The sequence below is a fragment of the Phocoena sinus genome, chromosome 20, assembly GCF_008692025.1.
Source record: "Phocoena sinus isolate mPhoSin1 chromosome 20, mPhoSin1.pri, whole genome shotgun sequence".
Classification (NCBI taxonomy): Eukaryota; Metazoa; Chordata; class Mammalia; order Artiodactyla; family Phocoenidae; genus Phocoena; species Phocoena sinus.
In genome coordinates this window covers 38164496-38179988 of record NC_045782.1, presented here as the reverse complement: position 1 = coordinate 38179988, position 15493 = coordinate 38164496, and the positions used below count along the sequence as shown (strand labels likewise).

The following is a 15493-nucleotide window of genomic DNA, read 5'->3' as shown; positions in this document are numbered from 1 at the left end:
AATGGTGTTTTTCTATTTTGTGAAAATGAATTTCTTTTTCTAGTCTTTTAAAATATACAAGCAGAATTGTTTAATGCTTCCCAATAAATCTAATAAATTGAAGCAGAAGTTCAAAATTAACAGCCACAATAGTTTATTTACAATTGAACTCTTTATAAGATATTTACAAGACAACCAATTTTACACATCAGAAATGGTATCAAAAGTATGAATTACAACACAGACAACAATATGAAACGGGCATAAAACAAAGCTGAAGTGGACAGACAAGCAATTTCTCTTTTTAATTTATTAACACTAGCTTAAACTTTGTTAAGGAAAGAAACAAAGAACTGTGTTTTAGGAGAACTGCAGGTCCTTCAGTTGAAGATTGAATTTCAGTGTTGTATCCCATGTAGGGAAAAAATAAGGCTAATTTCCCCCCACACTTCAACACACTGTAATTTTGCTCTTGGAACTTTGCTAATCTACTCTCCAACCTCCTTCTCAACAAAACTTCAACATATGCAAATCAAAGGAGAATTGATCTAGAAGAGGGGACAATAAAATAAGAGGTCCTAGGTAGAGGGAGAACCAAGGAAATAGAATCCACTTAAGACTGGCCAGATAGCACCCATGGATTCCTCTTAGTCTAACTCAAGTTCAAAATCTGGGGAGTCTGCTGGATAGGCACAAACATAAAGGCTAAGTTTGCTAATGCATACCCAAATTAGGAGTCTGACAAATGCTGAAAATCAAGAAGAAACTGAGAGGAATCAAGGAATAAAAGAGACACTGACTGGTCTTTTTCTTCTTGGGCACATTATAAAGGAACATAACATAGGTCAGAGTAGGAAAGCCAAACAGCTTGCCATATTAAAATGATGGAGAACAAAGAAAATCTGGCCCAGTTTTTCTAGAAATCTCCTTCCTCTCCTTAAGGTGTGAGATGAGAGCCCCTAGTGGAATAAGTCCTATTTCTCTCTACATTCTTGCTGCAGTGAAGTTCACAGCAGGTTCCCTTGTGGAGAGCCCACTCTCCTAAGCAGATCGAGTTACAAATGAAAACCCATAGCCACACACACACACACACACACACACACACACAGGAGAAATAAGAGCAGCAAGGTCATCCAGGAATACTACATGTGCTGCCAGAGTAATTCCTTTAAGAGTCAAACTCAGGGAGCACAGATCAACATCTCACAAAAAGCTTTAGCAGTGGGAGGCCCCTGAGGAACTTTTTTCTTCCCTTCCCACAATGGTATCCCATTCTCTCATGCTCCACTGATGGGCCGGCCACACATCCTACATACCTTGGCTTCTCCTCTAAAAGTGCTAATAATCTGGGGACATATTCTCTTCAAGGATAAAAGCCCCTACCTTCTAGGAGATTAGACCCCTACTTGTTTTCATACAATAGTCCTGAAGACTAAAGAAAGGCAATTCCTATATATTTAAGACCAGAGGTCTTGGCTCTATTTTCCTTCCAGATAGTTACAGGGATCTTACACTGAGACCAAAGTGGCCTGGAGTGCTGTCCTGAAATTCTTTTAACAAAATGGGGGTGGGGTGGGAGGTGGGTGGGAGGGGGGAACTAAGATGGTACACATACAAATCTATTTTTACAAAATGAACGGAGAAGCTCATTAGGTACATCTGTTTGTTTCAAGATGTAGACATTTGCCAGCCAAAGGAAGCACATATTTCCACACACACCCCCACCCTCCCTAAATCTCTATCCCACCACCAAGAGCTCAGCTAAAAGGATAAAACCCAACTAAGGAATACTGGAGAAGTGATGTGACACAAAGACATCTATACAGGATCTGGCATGCCATCCCCAAACACCAACGGCTTTTGTTTAGAGCCATAACTGGTCCCAAACTTACCATCCTCATTCTCTTTTCAGAAGATTTTATTCTTTGAGGGGTGGGGGAAGAAATTCAGTTACCCATTAACTAAGAAAATAATCACAGCCAAACATCCCCTCCCACGTGGCTATATCACAGGATAGTTTTAAGAGAACTGTCTTTTCAGATATTTATCTACCAACTCCAACCTCTTTTCTACCCTGTGAAGATGACTTGCTTTATCACGTCACTTGTTATTCCTCATCTGGTCCTTAAGCTCATGGTGAGGTTTTTAGTTTTGTTTTGTTTTGGGGTAAAAACCACTATACTCACACTATAAGGAAGGGTATACCAGGGCAAGAAGAGTGCCATGCAGGCACAGCTCTAAAGGCAGGGGTTGCTTCATCTTCCAAAAGTCTAATGAAGAGAGCCCTTTCACCCTTTTAACATAGGCAAATGTAGAGAAGCAGACCCCTGAAGCTTCCAAATCTGCCATCCTACAGATTTAGCTTGAGAGTTCATTTCCCCAAAAAGGGAAAAGAAATCCCAATCACCCTCCATAATTCACAATTAGCCCAGTGAAAGAGTATTTGTGAAATCAGAGTGATGAAAACAAAACCAAGATCAGGGGAGTATGGAAGGGCATTACCAGCGAATGATAACATACATGAGGACATCGGTCACATATACAGGTCTCTGCCACTCTCTGGGAATGGCATGCTACAACTATCTGAAGACAGAAGGTTCTTGCCAGCACAGCTATTTCCTACATGTCCGATGAGGTGTTTGCTTCTTCTGGATCTCCAACCTGCATCGGCTACGCTCATCCAACCAGGGCAGCTCAAAATTCCTGGCAAAAAAGGATACGGAAATCAACCTGCAAGACTAGAAGAAACTCAGTATGGACATGAGACTAACTCAGAAAAAGACACTATGCCCTTTACCACTCCTAGCCCTGACTCCCAAGTCCCAGGTTTAGAGTGTCTTGCCTGCCTCAAAGCCAGAGCAATGGTGTGCTATTAAAGTGACTGAATAATCTATTCCTAATTCAAAAAGCAATCCTCCTAATTCCTGGCTTGGGAATCTTATCACTGCAAAAACTAGTGGCCCAGGCAGCCTCACTTCTGTCAAAGAGCCATGGCTATCCCTAAGCCAGCTATTCCACCTTATATCTAGGCTTTCATGAAGTCTGGAAGGGAGGTGAAGCACAAACTACCTGAGAGAGGAGGGGAAAAAAACTTTATACTTACTGTGGAGTTAGTTTTGGTAATGGTCGTCCAAATGCTACAACAGGCAAGAAGGGGGTAATCATCAAACTTTCAACTACGGAAGAAAGCCAAACGGGACCTTGTTAGTGACACAGATGGAAAATGTCTAGCAACTATACCTGTTCCAAAATACCGCATTCATTCAGAGCAAGTTGTATCCTGGAGCCCTGTACTCTTTTAGATAAACAAAACTTACCATCATCTGGCTCAGGGAAAAATGAGGTAACCTCGGGCTCAGATTCCTGAATTCCTTTCTTTTTATACATTCTGAGCTGCAGTCGCTGTAAAATTCTTTGTTCCCTGATCCTCTGAATATCCCATCTGGGAAAAACAAACCAGACAAACAAAACAAACAAACCCAACATTACTGAAAACCAGCTCTATAAAGGCAACTCACACAATCCAGATGCTAGGGAGATCTCTGCTGAGTCTTCTAGATGGGGGATGGGGGGTGGGGAGGGGGAGGGGGGTAAAGAGAACCGCCTGCTTGGTTAGGGAAGAGCTGTATAGGTCTGGCAGTCTAGATCATGTGTTGGTGTTCCCCAGAAGAAAAAGAGGCCAAACGTGTATAACAACAACCACTTCACACTCTGATACTCAACCAATTGAGTAATTGAAAAGTATTAAGAGCTCCAGGGCTCCCCTCAGCATAGATAAGAGAGGTTAGGGTCCTATAGGGCTCAGTTGTCTCCAGAATGGACATCTCCAGCCTCACCTTTTCCTTCTCTTCTCATCCAGCTCCAGTTTTGCATGCCGCTTCGAAAACACACTGTCATCCAGGTTCTGTGTAAAGAATAGCAGCTGATAAGCTACTTATCACCGTGTGACACATGTATTCTCATTTCCAGCTTCCAGGAATGTAAAATCTTTCACCTTCAGGTCCCACCTGAGTCTGTGAGTTCTATGGATATCATAGGAACTTCCTGGTAACAAAATCAACAAAACACATACTCCTTTCCCCACCCCTACCCTGTAGAATCTCCATATTCCAAAATCATTTGTATAATTTTCCAAGATGAAAGTCACATCAAACTGAAACAACCCTCGAGACTGCCACAAACCCTCCCTACCTCTATACTTTATAAGAGTCTGAGTTTAAAGTAAGTATCAAACTTCTAAGAGTCAAATGAGGTTGGAATATATAGTTCTGTTGCTGAGTGGTACACGCTAACTTTTCTACTTAGCATGACATCTAGCTTTGTTTTGAACATTCCCTAGTTATTTATTTTTTAATAAATCACTTAGCCACTCTGGACCTCAGTTTTCTCATCTATACAACAAAGGAGTTGGACTAGATAATCTCTCAAGTTACCTTCTTGCTTCAAAGTTCTATTTAACCCATCCATACAGTTACAATGACAGATTCAAGTAACAGCCCCATTTCTGTCTCTCACTCCCTTCTACTGACAGGTCTTAGGTACCTACCTCCAAAAGGTCTGAAGGATTTGGGTCCCTTAGAGGCTCTACTGAGTGGTCCCTCCAAGAAGGAACTGGAAAGAAAAAAGAAAGAGAGAAAGAAAGGGAGGAGGGGTGGAACCACCCTTAAATCCAAGGTCACACAACCTGCTATTCACTAGGACAAGAGATCTCTCCCAGATAAGACAAAGTTACCAAGTGATAGGAATCCATTCTATGGCCTCACCTGAAGCCATATTCAGTGTCCTTGCTACGGTATTAAAAGAACCTAAAATGCCATTGCAGTCTGCCAAACACAGGATCACAAAAAACCCTAAACCAATACCTGACAATTCACATAATGGATGCTATTGCAGTTCCTGAAAAACAACTGAAATTTGTAGTCATTTTGAAGTCTATAGTGTAATCATACACCAAGGAATCTCACTCTCCCCCATCCAACTGATGGGGAATGCAGCTCCCAACCATCCACCATCCCACCAACCCCCACCCCAGGCCCAGCCAGCACAATTCCTATTCTACTCACCAGCCAAGACTGAAGTTTCTCCTGCAACACTTGATGGCATCAGACACCCTAAATAATGCAGGAAAGAAGAATCACCTCAGTGTAAAAAGAAAAAAAGCCCATACCCAAAATGGAGGAAAGGATCATCACTGAAGTTCTCACTAGGAAGCCATTTTGGTTTTTTGAGTTGTTCTTTTGAGAATTTCTCTCTGGGGGAGGGGAAGAGGGAACAACAGACAAAAGAAAAGAAAATAAGCCCACCACTTTTTTTTTTACACTGAGACGACTTCTTTTCTTCATTATTTAGGGTGGTTTCCCTGCAACAGTTGATGGCCAAGGATATCAAACCTTAAACTCAGAACATGGCAGGTGAGTAAAAGTTGACCCTATTTTTCAAATAAAAGATCAGTGTTCTCAAAACTTACATATGTAGTCTTCTTAAACAGCTCCCTCCTCCCTCCAAACAAACTACCTTGCTGGTCCAGCCTGAACAACATGCACAAAGACTTTGGCTTCCTTAGAACAAGCCATTGAGACTTCCTCTTGAGATAGGGGCGTCAAGAATAAGGATTCACACGTTTATTCACAACTCAGGGTCCTCAAAGGACTGGGATTCCCCCCAATCAGACTCTTTCTGTACTGCTAGGCCCACAATATTAGAGGTGTTTGGAATTTTCTGTACTAGGGCAGAAAGGGTTTTCAAAAATAGCCAGTCACACAGAACAGCTCCGGACTAAGCCATTTCCCAATCCCGGATGGGAAATTGCTTCACGGTTTCTCTTGTTACACAGCATTGCCATGGCAGCAAGAAGGTTAACCATTAAGGATGAACCTGTTCAACTAACTGAACCAACAAAAAACCTGAGCCTAGATCAGGGTCCTGGTCTATCGCATGTACTCAAGTGTAAGGCCTAATGAATTTTAGATAATTAAGAAGAGTAATCTATCTTCCCCACTTAATTTTGTCACCAGAACAGCCAAACAAAGCCTGGAGAATGCTCTTGTCTTACTGGAATGGATTCCCATCCCCATCCCTACTAGGGCAAGACACAGCATCAGAAACTCAGGGCTGTGACTCTATCCAAGGCTTCCCCACCGTCACCCCGGAGCACCCGCTGTGACTGTCACAGACTAACATTACACGATTGAAGGCACATTCCAGTTACTGGTTGATGTAGGAGATAGGGGAGCATCTCTGTGTGGAAGCCATGAAGAAAAAAAAGGGAATGAAGACCAAGGTCCCATACCCCACACCCATCCCAAGCAGCTCAGATATCCCAAGATAGTCCTTATTGTTTGAAAAATAGTTTGTAGACCATTTTATTTAAATATATGAACAACCAATGGGCTACTGCAATCCAAGTAAACTCTTCACATTTAGAACCTTTGTGAAGTATCGTAAGATAAAGTAAGACTGTTGGTCTTTGGCAGATTCCTCCTGCCCCCCAGACCGGGACATAGAGATACAGATAAATGTTTATATAGTTAAAGAGCGGAGGCCCAGGTGAAATTCCCCACCCCAAACTGGCTCCCCAACCCAAAAATTACCATTGGCCCCTGAGAACACCCAAAGACCACCCTCCCAGGTTTCACACAATATCAATTGCAGGAACAGTCGTGCATGGCAAAGTGTAAGTTCTATGCATTTCACAGCACAGAAAACCCTTCTTTCAGAGGGCATGCAAGTTGCCGGAGATTACACCCCCAAGTCTGGTGCTCTTGTGATGAGCAACTTACTGGCAAACACATCTCCCAGTGTTGTAAGCAGGCAAATACATTGAGCACATTTTGCTGTAATTCCACCTATTTGCAATGCCTGCACAGTGTCTGTCTCTGGCTGTTAACTTACTCATTCTTGACAGAACTCTGCTTTATTGATTGCACTTTTTTAAAAATGCCAAAGGCATTTTCACACTTGTTAGCTTGACCGCCACCACTAGGGTATAAGAGCAAGTGTTCTCTATGCCTTACTTGCTACAGTCTCCTCCTTCTTTGGAGAGGATTCCCGTAATGGTAACGGTGATGGGGGAGGCTGGTGCCAACGACACAAATACATTTCTGTGGTGGAAAGGTACGGCAAATCTTCTATCTCACTTGAGAAGGCTTTCTCCTTGGGATGGGTGCTGGGTCCCTTCTGGGGAGTCGAGAGTCTTGGCGGGGTGTCCACTGAAGACCGGGGCTTTTCTGGAGTTTCCTGGCTCCTCAATTCACGTTTACAAACAGTTTCAGATAAGGAACCACAGGGTTCCTCTTTAACAGGAGAGTGCTTAGGAGTTTTTGTTTTGACTTTTGAAAATTCAGGAGCCAGCTTTTTAACAGGAATCTTTCTTTCTGTACTTCCAAATGGGGATTTCCTATTAGATAGGGAAGAAAACATTATAGAATTTACTGACTCTTGAATAAAATCTAATTTGATTACATTTTGGGGCAAGAGAACTAGCTTGCTTCAAAATAACCAGTATTCAAGTATCTAAATGTCTGTGTTCATTTGGCTGTCACGCGCAGGAACAGGCTCACGCTTAACAGTATATATAACAGGCCCTTAGTAAATGTTTGTTGAACAAGTGAGTTTCCATGCTTAAGAACCTCTACTAGTATCCTACTGCCTACTAAATCTAAAAAGGTCCCTATTCTATTCAAGATCTTTTAGCTGGGGCTTCCCTGGTGGCGCAGTGGTTGAGAGTCTGCCTGCCGATGCAGGGGACACGGGTTCGTGCCCCGGTCTGGGAAGATCCCACATGCCGCGAAGCGGCTGGGCCCGTGAGCCATGGCCGCTGAGCCTGCGCGTCCGGAGCCTGTGCCCCGCAACGGGAGAGGCCACAACAGTGAGAGGCCCGCGTACTGCAAAAAAAAAAAAAAAAAAAAAAAAAAAAAAAGACCCTTTAGCTAACATTAGAGGCCTCTACTTTGTGGCCTGTTTCATTCCGTCAACCAGAGACCAGTCTCTTATTCTACCCCTCCAAACCTACACGTTAATTACAATCTGTTTCTTTTTTCTTGCTATCTTCTGGCTCTCTTTCTCCCACCAGTCTACACACACACACACACACACACACACACACACACACACACACTTCTAGAATGCCATCTCCTCTCCTTTTTACCAATCTAAATTCTATACTTCTTTTTCAAGATCCATCTCCTCCTTAAAGTTTCACTATTTTAACGCACAATCATCTTTAATCTCTGAATAGTTTGTATCGCTGTTGTCTATCTGCATATTTTATTGCAGTTGAATTCTGAGTTTTCAAAACTTATGCCATCCTTATAGCTAGACTAATCTCTTTGAGTCCAAGGACACTTAGAGCTTACATTTTAATGTCTACCAGTGCCTGATGCAATGAAGGAATTTAACACTTCCTAACTTGAAATGAAGGGCTATAGTTTTCTTTAAGAAACTCAGCTGTCACATTTGTTGCCCATTCTCTTTATGATGTACTCTGCATTCTGTAGTTACTACGGTGACCAAAATGTTCCTAACAGACGTACATAGTCTGTGCAAGAATGTTTCAAGACAGTTTCTCAGCACAGAAGACCTCATGATTCAAGATATAGTTCTATTAAAACAAATTCATAAGTCCTAATCCCTTACTCTCAGTCACTGGAAACAGGTGACCTCATGTCCAGACAGTGTAACAAAGTTATCAGCACACCTTTTGTGTCCCTTTCCACTCCGCCCACAGGAGAAAGGCTTGGGAGGCAGAGTCTGGGATGTCTCGGAAAGCTCCGGCTGGCACTCCAGTTTAATTTTCTCGGATATCTCCGTTTCCTCTCTCTCTTCAGTTTCATAGCCCTGAAACAGCTTGTGCCTTTCCTTCTCGTTATCCTTCTTTACCAGCTGCATCCGCCTTTCCATACGTTCAATCCGAGCAAGGAGCTAAAAGAGAGAATGGCAAAATGCAGACTTAAAAAACAAAAAAATTAAACACAGGTGCTTAGCCCTATTTGCGAATCAGTATGGTCTTCTGCCTCTTTCCATGAACCATAGCAATTCAACTTATTTTTAACAGGCAGACATTAATCTGAATAGATTTTCTTAAACACAATAGAGAAGACAAGGTACACTGCTTGATTTTAGGGGCTAAACTAGTTGGGGAGGGGCATGGGGGAATTTGTACTTCATTCTTCTGAAAGAAAATCCTCTTCACTGGGAGGGGCCACAACATGCCTTTTAAATGGCATGGTCTCTGCTACTGCTAACCATGTGGCTCCAAGTCAGTTTGGGAGTTTCCAGAATTAACCTTAATGTTCTTTTAGGAGGCCCTAAGGTTCTCCAAACACTATCCTCTCTACTTCCACTCTAAAACACTATACACAAGGACAAAGTCCAGACAGTACATTGAGAAGGAATTAAAAGCTCACACAATCACAGTGCCACTAGGGATTGCAGTGTTATTTGAAGGCGGGTGGGGTGGGGGTGGGGAGGTGCCACCTAAATAATGAACACTCAATTTGGAAGAATTATAAAAGAACCAGTACCCATAAATCCCATCAATCATCAAATATACATATTGCTTTGCATTTGAGATAACAAAAAAATTATACCTATTTGTCTGAATATTGAAAACAAAGTCTTTTAATTCTAGTTAAAGGGAGGACCACATAATCAAACAGAAAATGGAAGTCTATTATCATTGAAAAGTTCACATTAAAATGTTCTGAGAAAAGATGCCAAATGTGCTACTTACACCCTATAATAAGAATTTTATTTGGGTTAGACTGTGATATTAATGTTGACTTCATTACATCCACTTAGCTGCACAGATTTCATGAGAGGCCAAACAACAACTGGAATAAGAGAAACAAGCTTAAGCATCGCTAAGACTGCAATACACAACAGAGGCAATGAATGCCAAGTTCAGACTGACACTCTATCCTTAACTCACCCCGCTTTTCCTGCCTAGGAAAGTCTGCAAAGGGGCCATTACCTGAGGTACTGAACAGAAACCTCCACAATCAGCAGAGAGCCCCCCCTGTCAGCCACATTCTCATTTCATCTTCTGTTTTGATTCACAGCCTTAACATTACTTAAACACGGTTTATGGGTGACATTTCCTTGATTTCTTCTCCTTCACTGGTCGTTCTCTTCCCGCCTCCCCCCCCCAAATAAGGACACGATGTGTTGTAATTACAGTACCATCACACCCCTAGACTGCAGTACAGTAGCTGAGCAGTGCCACCTCCATGTTGAGTAACTTCCACAAATCAACACCATGAGATATTTTAATGAGACCGGCCCCAGCTCCCATTCCACCTTGCAGAATGCATTCTCCAATAAAACAGTCGCTGCCTGGAGAGATTCATTTGGAAAGCAAACAAAATGAACAGCCCTCTGCTCTCCTGCTCAGCCCTTGGCGCACACAACGCCAGGGGGGGGGGGGAGAGGGGGAGAGAGAGAGAGAGAGAGAGAGAGAGAGAGAGAGAAAGAGAGAGAGAGAGAGAGAGGGAGAGGGAGAGGGAGAGGGAGAGGGAGAGGGAGAGGGAGAGGGAGGGAGAGAGAGAGACTGCTGCAGCCTGAACACAACAATTGTAGAAACCATGTTTATTTTTAGGCAGCTGTAAGGTAGGCTAGCACGGTAATATCCCACCACCACAGCTTTCCTGATATCTGGAGGAATATGTTTTAACACATAAGGTGCCCTTAACTACTGCTGCAGTAAAAATAACCCTATATAGTCGTGCTCCTCAGAAGTACAAAGAAATAATAAATGACTTCTCTACTACCTTAAGATTCTAATATAGGGGAAAAAATTTTGGTCTACTTAATACATTTAATAAGCTTAATTTCCCCTGATGCCTTAAAAACCTTCCAGCCTCTAAACACCATGCTCATACAAGGGAGCTGGTTAGCAGGTCATGTTTTATAACTCAGATTCCTATGAAAAACTGTCTGAAATCAAAGGTGATGATTCTCTTAATATCATTTTAAAAAGCTGTAATAGGGTTCCACTGTGAATCACCTCGACCCCTCTGCCAATTAAAAGGCCTACTACTGTGTCTAAAGATGCTACAGCAGTGCTTAGAGCAACAGCTGCTATGGCCCTCTCCTCCAGAATACATTTATAACGCAAAGCTCTTTAAGTTAACCCCTTCCATAAAGCCACCACATATGTATCCCACCTTTTCATTTTTCAACCCCTCACAAATCAGGTCTTTTCCCACTCTAAACGTCTTTCCCACACGTCTGGGGCTGTCATTTTAAATTAACCCTTTGGCACCTGAAACTTCCCCTCCCCCTCCCCCTGGGAGGTTGCCCTTTAACCCCTCCCTCCAACCCAACGTGTCTGTGGGCCTGGCTCCCAAGGACCCGTTAACTAAGAAGACTCCTACGCCGGTGGCCAACCTCCTTACCCCTAACCCAGGGATACCTTAACCTCCTACAGCCCCCTTCCCCCGAGCATGCGCACAACTCGCTCCTCGTCCCGAACGCAGATTAACCCCTCCCGTACCGTGTCTCTCTCTGACTTCAGCTCCTCGATCTCCTTCTCCTTGGCCTGCAGCTGCTGCTGCTGCTGTTCGATGAGGTCCAATTGCAGCAGAAGGATCTGTTTGAGGCAGGCGGCCTGACTGGAGGCTCCCGAGCCGCCGCCACCCCCGAGAGGGCTCTTCCTCGTACTCTTCCATCGGCCCTCGCTGGCCGCCAGGGTCCCGGCGGCGGCGGTGGGCGCGAGGGGTGGCGGCCCGGGCAGAGGTAGTGGTGGGGGTCCCGCCGGGTCCGAGGCGGTGGCACCTGGGGGAGCCGCCCCACCCTTGTCCCCAGCCCAGGGCGTAGGCTCTTTGGCCGCCGCCACGAGAGAGCCCGTCTGAATGGGCAGCACCGCCTGATACTTGGGTCGGGGACTGCAGCCGGCTCCGGCCGCCGCTGGCTCCCCCCCAATGCCAGCTTGTTTGGTGGCCGGGGGCGGACAGGGCAAGGGCACCGAGCCGCCCCAGCTCTCTTCCTGCTGCCCGGGGGCCGCCCCGGCCGGGAGTAACAAGCCCCGGCCCTTGCCGCCGCAGCCGGCCGGGGAGGGCGCAGGGCTCCCGCCCTGGGAGGAGGCCAGCGGAGGCCCCGGCTCCTTGAGCTTACGGTGCCGGGGGAGGAAGTGGGCTTCGGCCGCCCCGGGCTCGTCCTCGGGCCCGCCCAGCGCCGCAGCTCGCTCGTAGTCCAGTCGCTGCTCAGGGTTGCCGCCGGCAGGGGCCGCGGCCGCCTTGAACACTGCGGATCTCATGGTCATAGTGGTCCGGAGCAGCGCCGGGGACCGAAACGGAGGAGGGGGTGGGGAAGGGGTGAGGTGCGGGGGGTCGAGGACGGAGGAGGGGGAGGGGAGTTTGGCGGGCTCGCCTCAGCAGCGCGGCAGCAGGCCTTGGCTAGCGCGGCTCCTCCGGGGCCCGGGCGCCATCCCGCCGGCGTGCGGAGAAGTGGAGGCCGCGGCTGAGGCCCGCCGCCGGCCCATGGGGGCCTCGCCGCCGCCTCTGCTGCCGCCGCCGCCGCCTTCGCCTCAGAGGCAGGAGCTCGCACCCAGCCGCCCCCGAGCTCATCCCCGGAGCTCGCTTCGGCCCCCCCCTGGCCCGGCCGGGCCCGCCTCGTCTCCCCACCCCACACACCCCCTTCCCCGCCCCGGCCCCCCGCCCCGGAGCTCGCCTCAGCCGCCCCGAGCCTCCATTTTCCCCCCCCTCCTCCTCAGGAGGGGGTGGGAGGGATGGGTCCGCCCAAAGCCCTCCTACTCCGGGAGGGGGGTCTGTCGCCTCCCCCGCGGGTCTCCGGGCTCGGGGTCCCCCTCCCCCACAGTCACCCCCGGCGCCTCAGCGTTTCCCTTTAAAAAAAACGGAGCCGCTCGGAGCCGCCACAACCGCAGCCGCCGACGACCGGAGGGCGCATGCGCCGGGAGGGAAGCGGGCGGGAGCGAACCGGGAGCTGAGAGGAGGGAGGCGGGCCGCGCTATTGTGAAAGGGGCCGCCGCCACCTCGAGGAAGGCGGGCAAGGGGCCACGGGGGCCCCGGGCGCGGGGGGCCGGCGAGGGGAGGCCGGGGATGAGGGGCGAGGACCGAGGAGCCCGCGGAGCGGCGGGGTGAAGGTGGGCTGCCGGGGGAGGGGCGAGCCGGGGGAGGGTCAGGAGGAGTGAAGAAAGGGCTGGGGCCAGGACGGGTAGAAGGCGAATGCGGAGGCTCCTCGGGAGAGAGGAGCGTGAGAGAATGGAGTTGAGAGGAAGGAAGGGGTCTTCGGGAGGCAGATGCGCCCTCCGTGGAAGTGTACCGAGCGGTCCACGTACCCGGCCTGCGCTGGATTACCCCTTCCCCGGGCACCTTGGCAACCGGCCTGGCCCTCGCCGGAGGGGCCCAGCGGCCCCGCACGCGTCCTGGACCAGTCAGGATGCAGGCTCCTGTTTGAGCCTATGGGTGTTTCCTGGGCATAGAATTCTAACCCTCCACCCCCAGCACTCCCCAGCAGCCCCACACTGGTATGGGAGAGAATGAAGTTCTTTGTCTCTAAGGGATCCAGGCCAGAAACGGAGGGGACCTCTGGTTCCCCGAGGGAGGAAAATCCATGATGTCTGCTGTCTAGGGAGTTGTTGCCACCACCTCCCTGGAATGAAGTATTGCCAACTACCGACAGTTCTTTCCCAACGGCCATCTCCCCAGCCTTCTTAAGTCACTTCTAGCATCTTCTGGGGGTTCATGAAGGATTGAGGCAAAGGAGGTCTCGGAAGGGACCTTTACCTTTACCGGGAATAGGAATACTTTAGGGTATTCTCCTATGCTGAGCACTTTGTCCTCTCTCTTCAGTGTTCATTTTGTGTGTCTGTCTGTCTGTCTTAACTTAAAGGCAACTTTAGCCAACAAGTCCTCACAGAATTTCTCCTGGAAAAACTTTTAAGTAGTTTTAATTGATTGTTTTGTGTTGAGGTGGGATTTTTTTTTTTTTTCCAGTCTATATGAAGATGGAGATGAGTTAACATTTTTGGTCTAATGTGAAAACCTCCCCAAAACACAGGGCACTGGAAATTTTAAATAAATGGGTGCGAATATGCTAAGCCAAGGGAGCCCCAGCCCTCTTCTACCAGACTGTGTGGCCTCAGATCTGCAAGGGGAGTACTGGAGTTAGGGATACCAGTGAAGGAGGTGTGTGGCAGGAGGCATATAGAATAGTGGTGATCTTTTTCAGTGTCGAGACTTTCAATACCATCTCTACGCTGGCAACTCCTAAATTTATATCTTCTTCTGGGATCATCCTCTCACTCCAAAATCATATATTCAGCTGCCTAGGAGACATATCCACTTGGATGTGTAACAGGCATTTCAAATGTACATCTAAAATCACACTCCTGAATTTCCCTCACCCAAATCCTGCTTCTTCTACAGCCTTCCTCTCTTTCTCTCTCACTCCACATCCAATCAGTCTTCAATCCCATTGCCCTTCAATATATATATATCCAGAATCACACACCTTTGCAGCATCTCCACAACTTGCACCTTGAGTCATAATCTGTGCCATAATCGTATTTCACTTATTGCAGTAACCTTGTAATTAGTCCCTCAGTTTCAAGCTTTGCCTTCCCCCACTTAAGTCTGTTCTCAACACAGCAGCCATCGTGATTCTGATAAGATATGAGGCAGAGCATGTTCTTTCTCTGCTCAGAACCCTCTCATGACTTACCTACCATCTTACTTGAAGTAAAAACAAAATCATCATTGTGGCTTGCAGGATCTGGTCCCCGGGACTGCTCTCTGACTTTGGCTCCTACTACTCTCCCCCTTACTCACCCCCCTCCTGCCACACTTGCCTCTTTGCTGTCCTTCAAACACACCCAACATGTGTCTGCTCAGGTCCTTTCACTTGCTGTTCCCTCCACCTGGGTCACTCTTTCTTCAGAGAGTCACATACCTTCCTCTCTCATCTCCTTCAGCTCTTTGCTAAATATCATCTATTCATCATGCCTTCCTCTCTGGCTACCCTGTGTAAACACACAACCTCTTCCAAATACCCTCCCTTGCCTTTCCTGCTTTATATTTTTCATATACTTATTACCATCTAAGATGTAATTGACCTTGTTTATTGTCCTCTCACACTAGAATGTGAGCTTTGTGTTTTGTTCACTGCTGTATCCTTAGCCCCTAGAACCATACCTGGCACAAAGTAGGCAGTTAATAAATATTCATTGAATGAGTAAATGAGCTGTTTATATTAAGAGAAAGCATGTACCCTTGACCTTTAGCTTGGTTGAGAGTGACAGTCTTGTAACATTAATAGAGTGTAAAAATTAGTGAAACCTAGGGAAGAATAAAGTTGTCTAGAAGCACAGAGAAGATAGAACATATTATCTGGAGGGAATTGAGGAAGTGACAACTGAAGTGGGTCTTAAAGTTTGAGGCCATAGGAGGACATTTCAGACAGAGGTGAGAACATTGCCTAGGCATGGGATAAAAGGATGTGTTGGAGTAAATAGGAGAAGTTGGCTGGACTTTAGCTTGGATACTGGGGAGTACAGGGG

General features: G+C 46.9%; 1 protein-coding gene across 4 annotated transcripts; it reads right to left on the bottom strand.

Annotated features, from left to right (window-relative positions):
* Positions 1-116: 116 nt before the first annotated feature.
* MSL1 (MSL complex subunit 1) lies at positions 117-12877 on the bottom strand. 4 transcript variants are annotated; one of them, XM_032616655.1, is made up of 9 exons: positions 11471-12877; positions 8675-8898; positions 6993-7375; positions 5043-5090; positions 4526-4590; positions 3816-3883; positions 3297-3421; positions 3083-3155; positions 117-2682 (listed from the first exon to the last, which is right to left on the bottom strand). In XM_032616655.1, the coding sequence occupies exons 1-9, from the start codon at positions 12236-12238 to the stop codon at positions 2592-2594; spliced, it is 1845 nt and encodes a 614-aa protein (XP_032472546.1). In that variant the 5' UTR covers positions 12239-12877; the 3' UTR covers positions 117-2591. The 4 variants fall into 4 exon arrangements, with proteins under 4 accessions (XP_032472546.1, XP_032472549.1, XP_032472548.1 ...); XM_032616658.1 differs by lacking the exon at positions 11471-12877 and adding an exon at positions 9950-10076; XM_032616657.1 differs by lacking the exon at positions 11471-12877 and adding an exon at positions 9710-9803.
* Positions 12878-15493: the final 2616 nt, after the last annotated feature.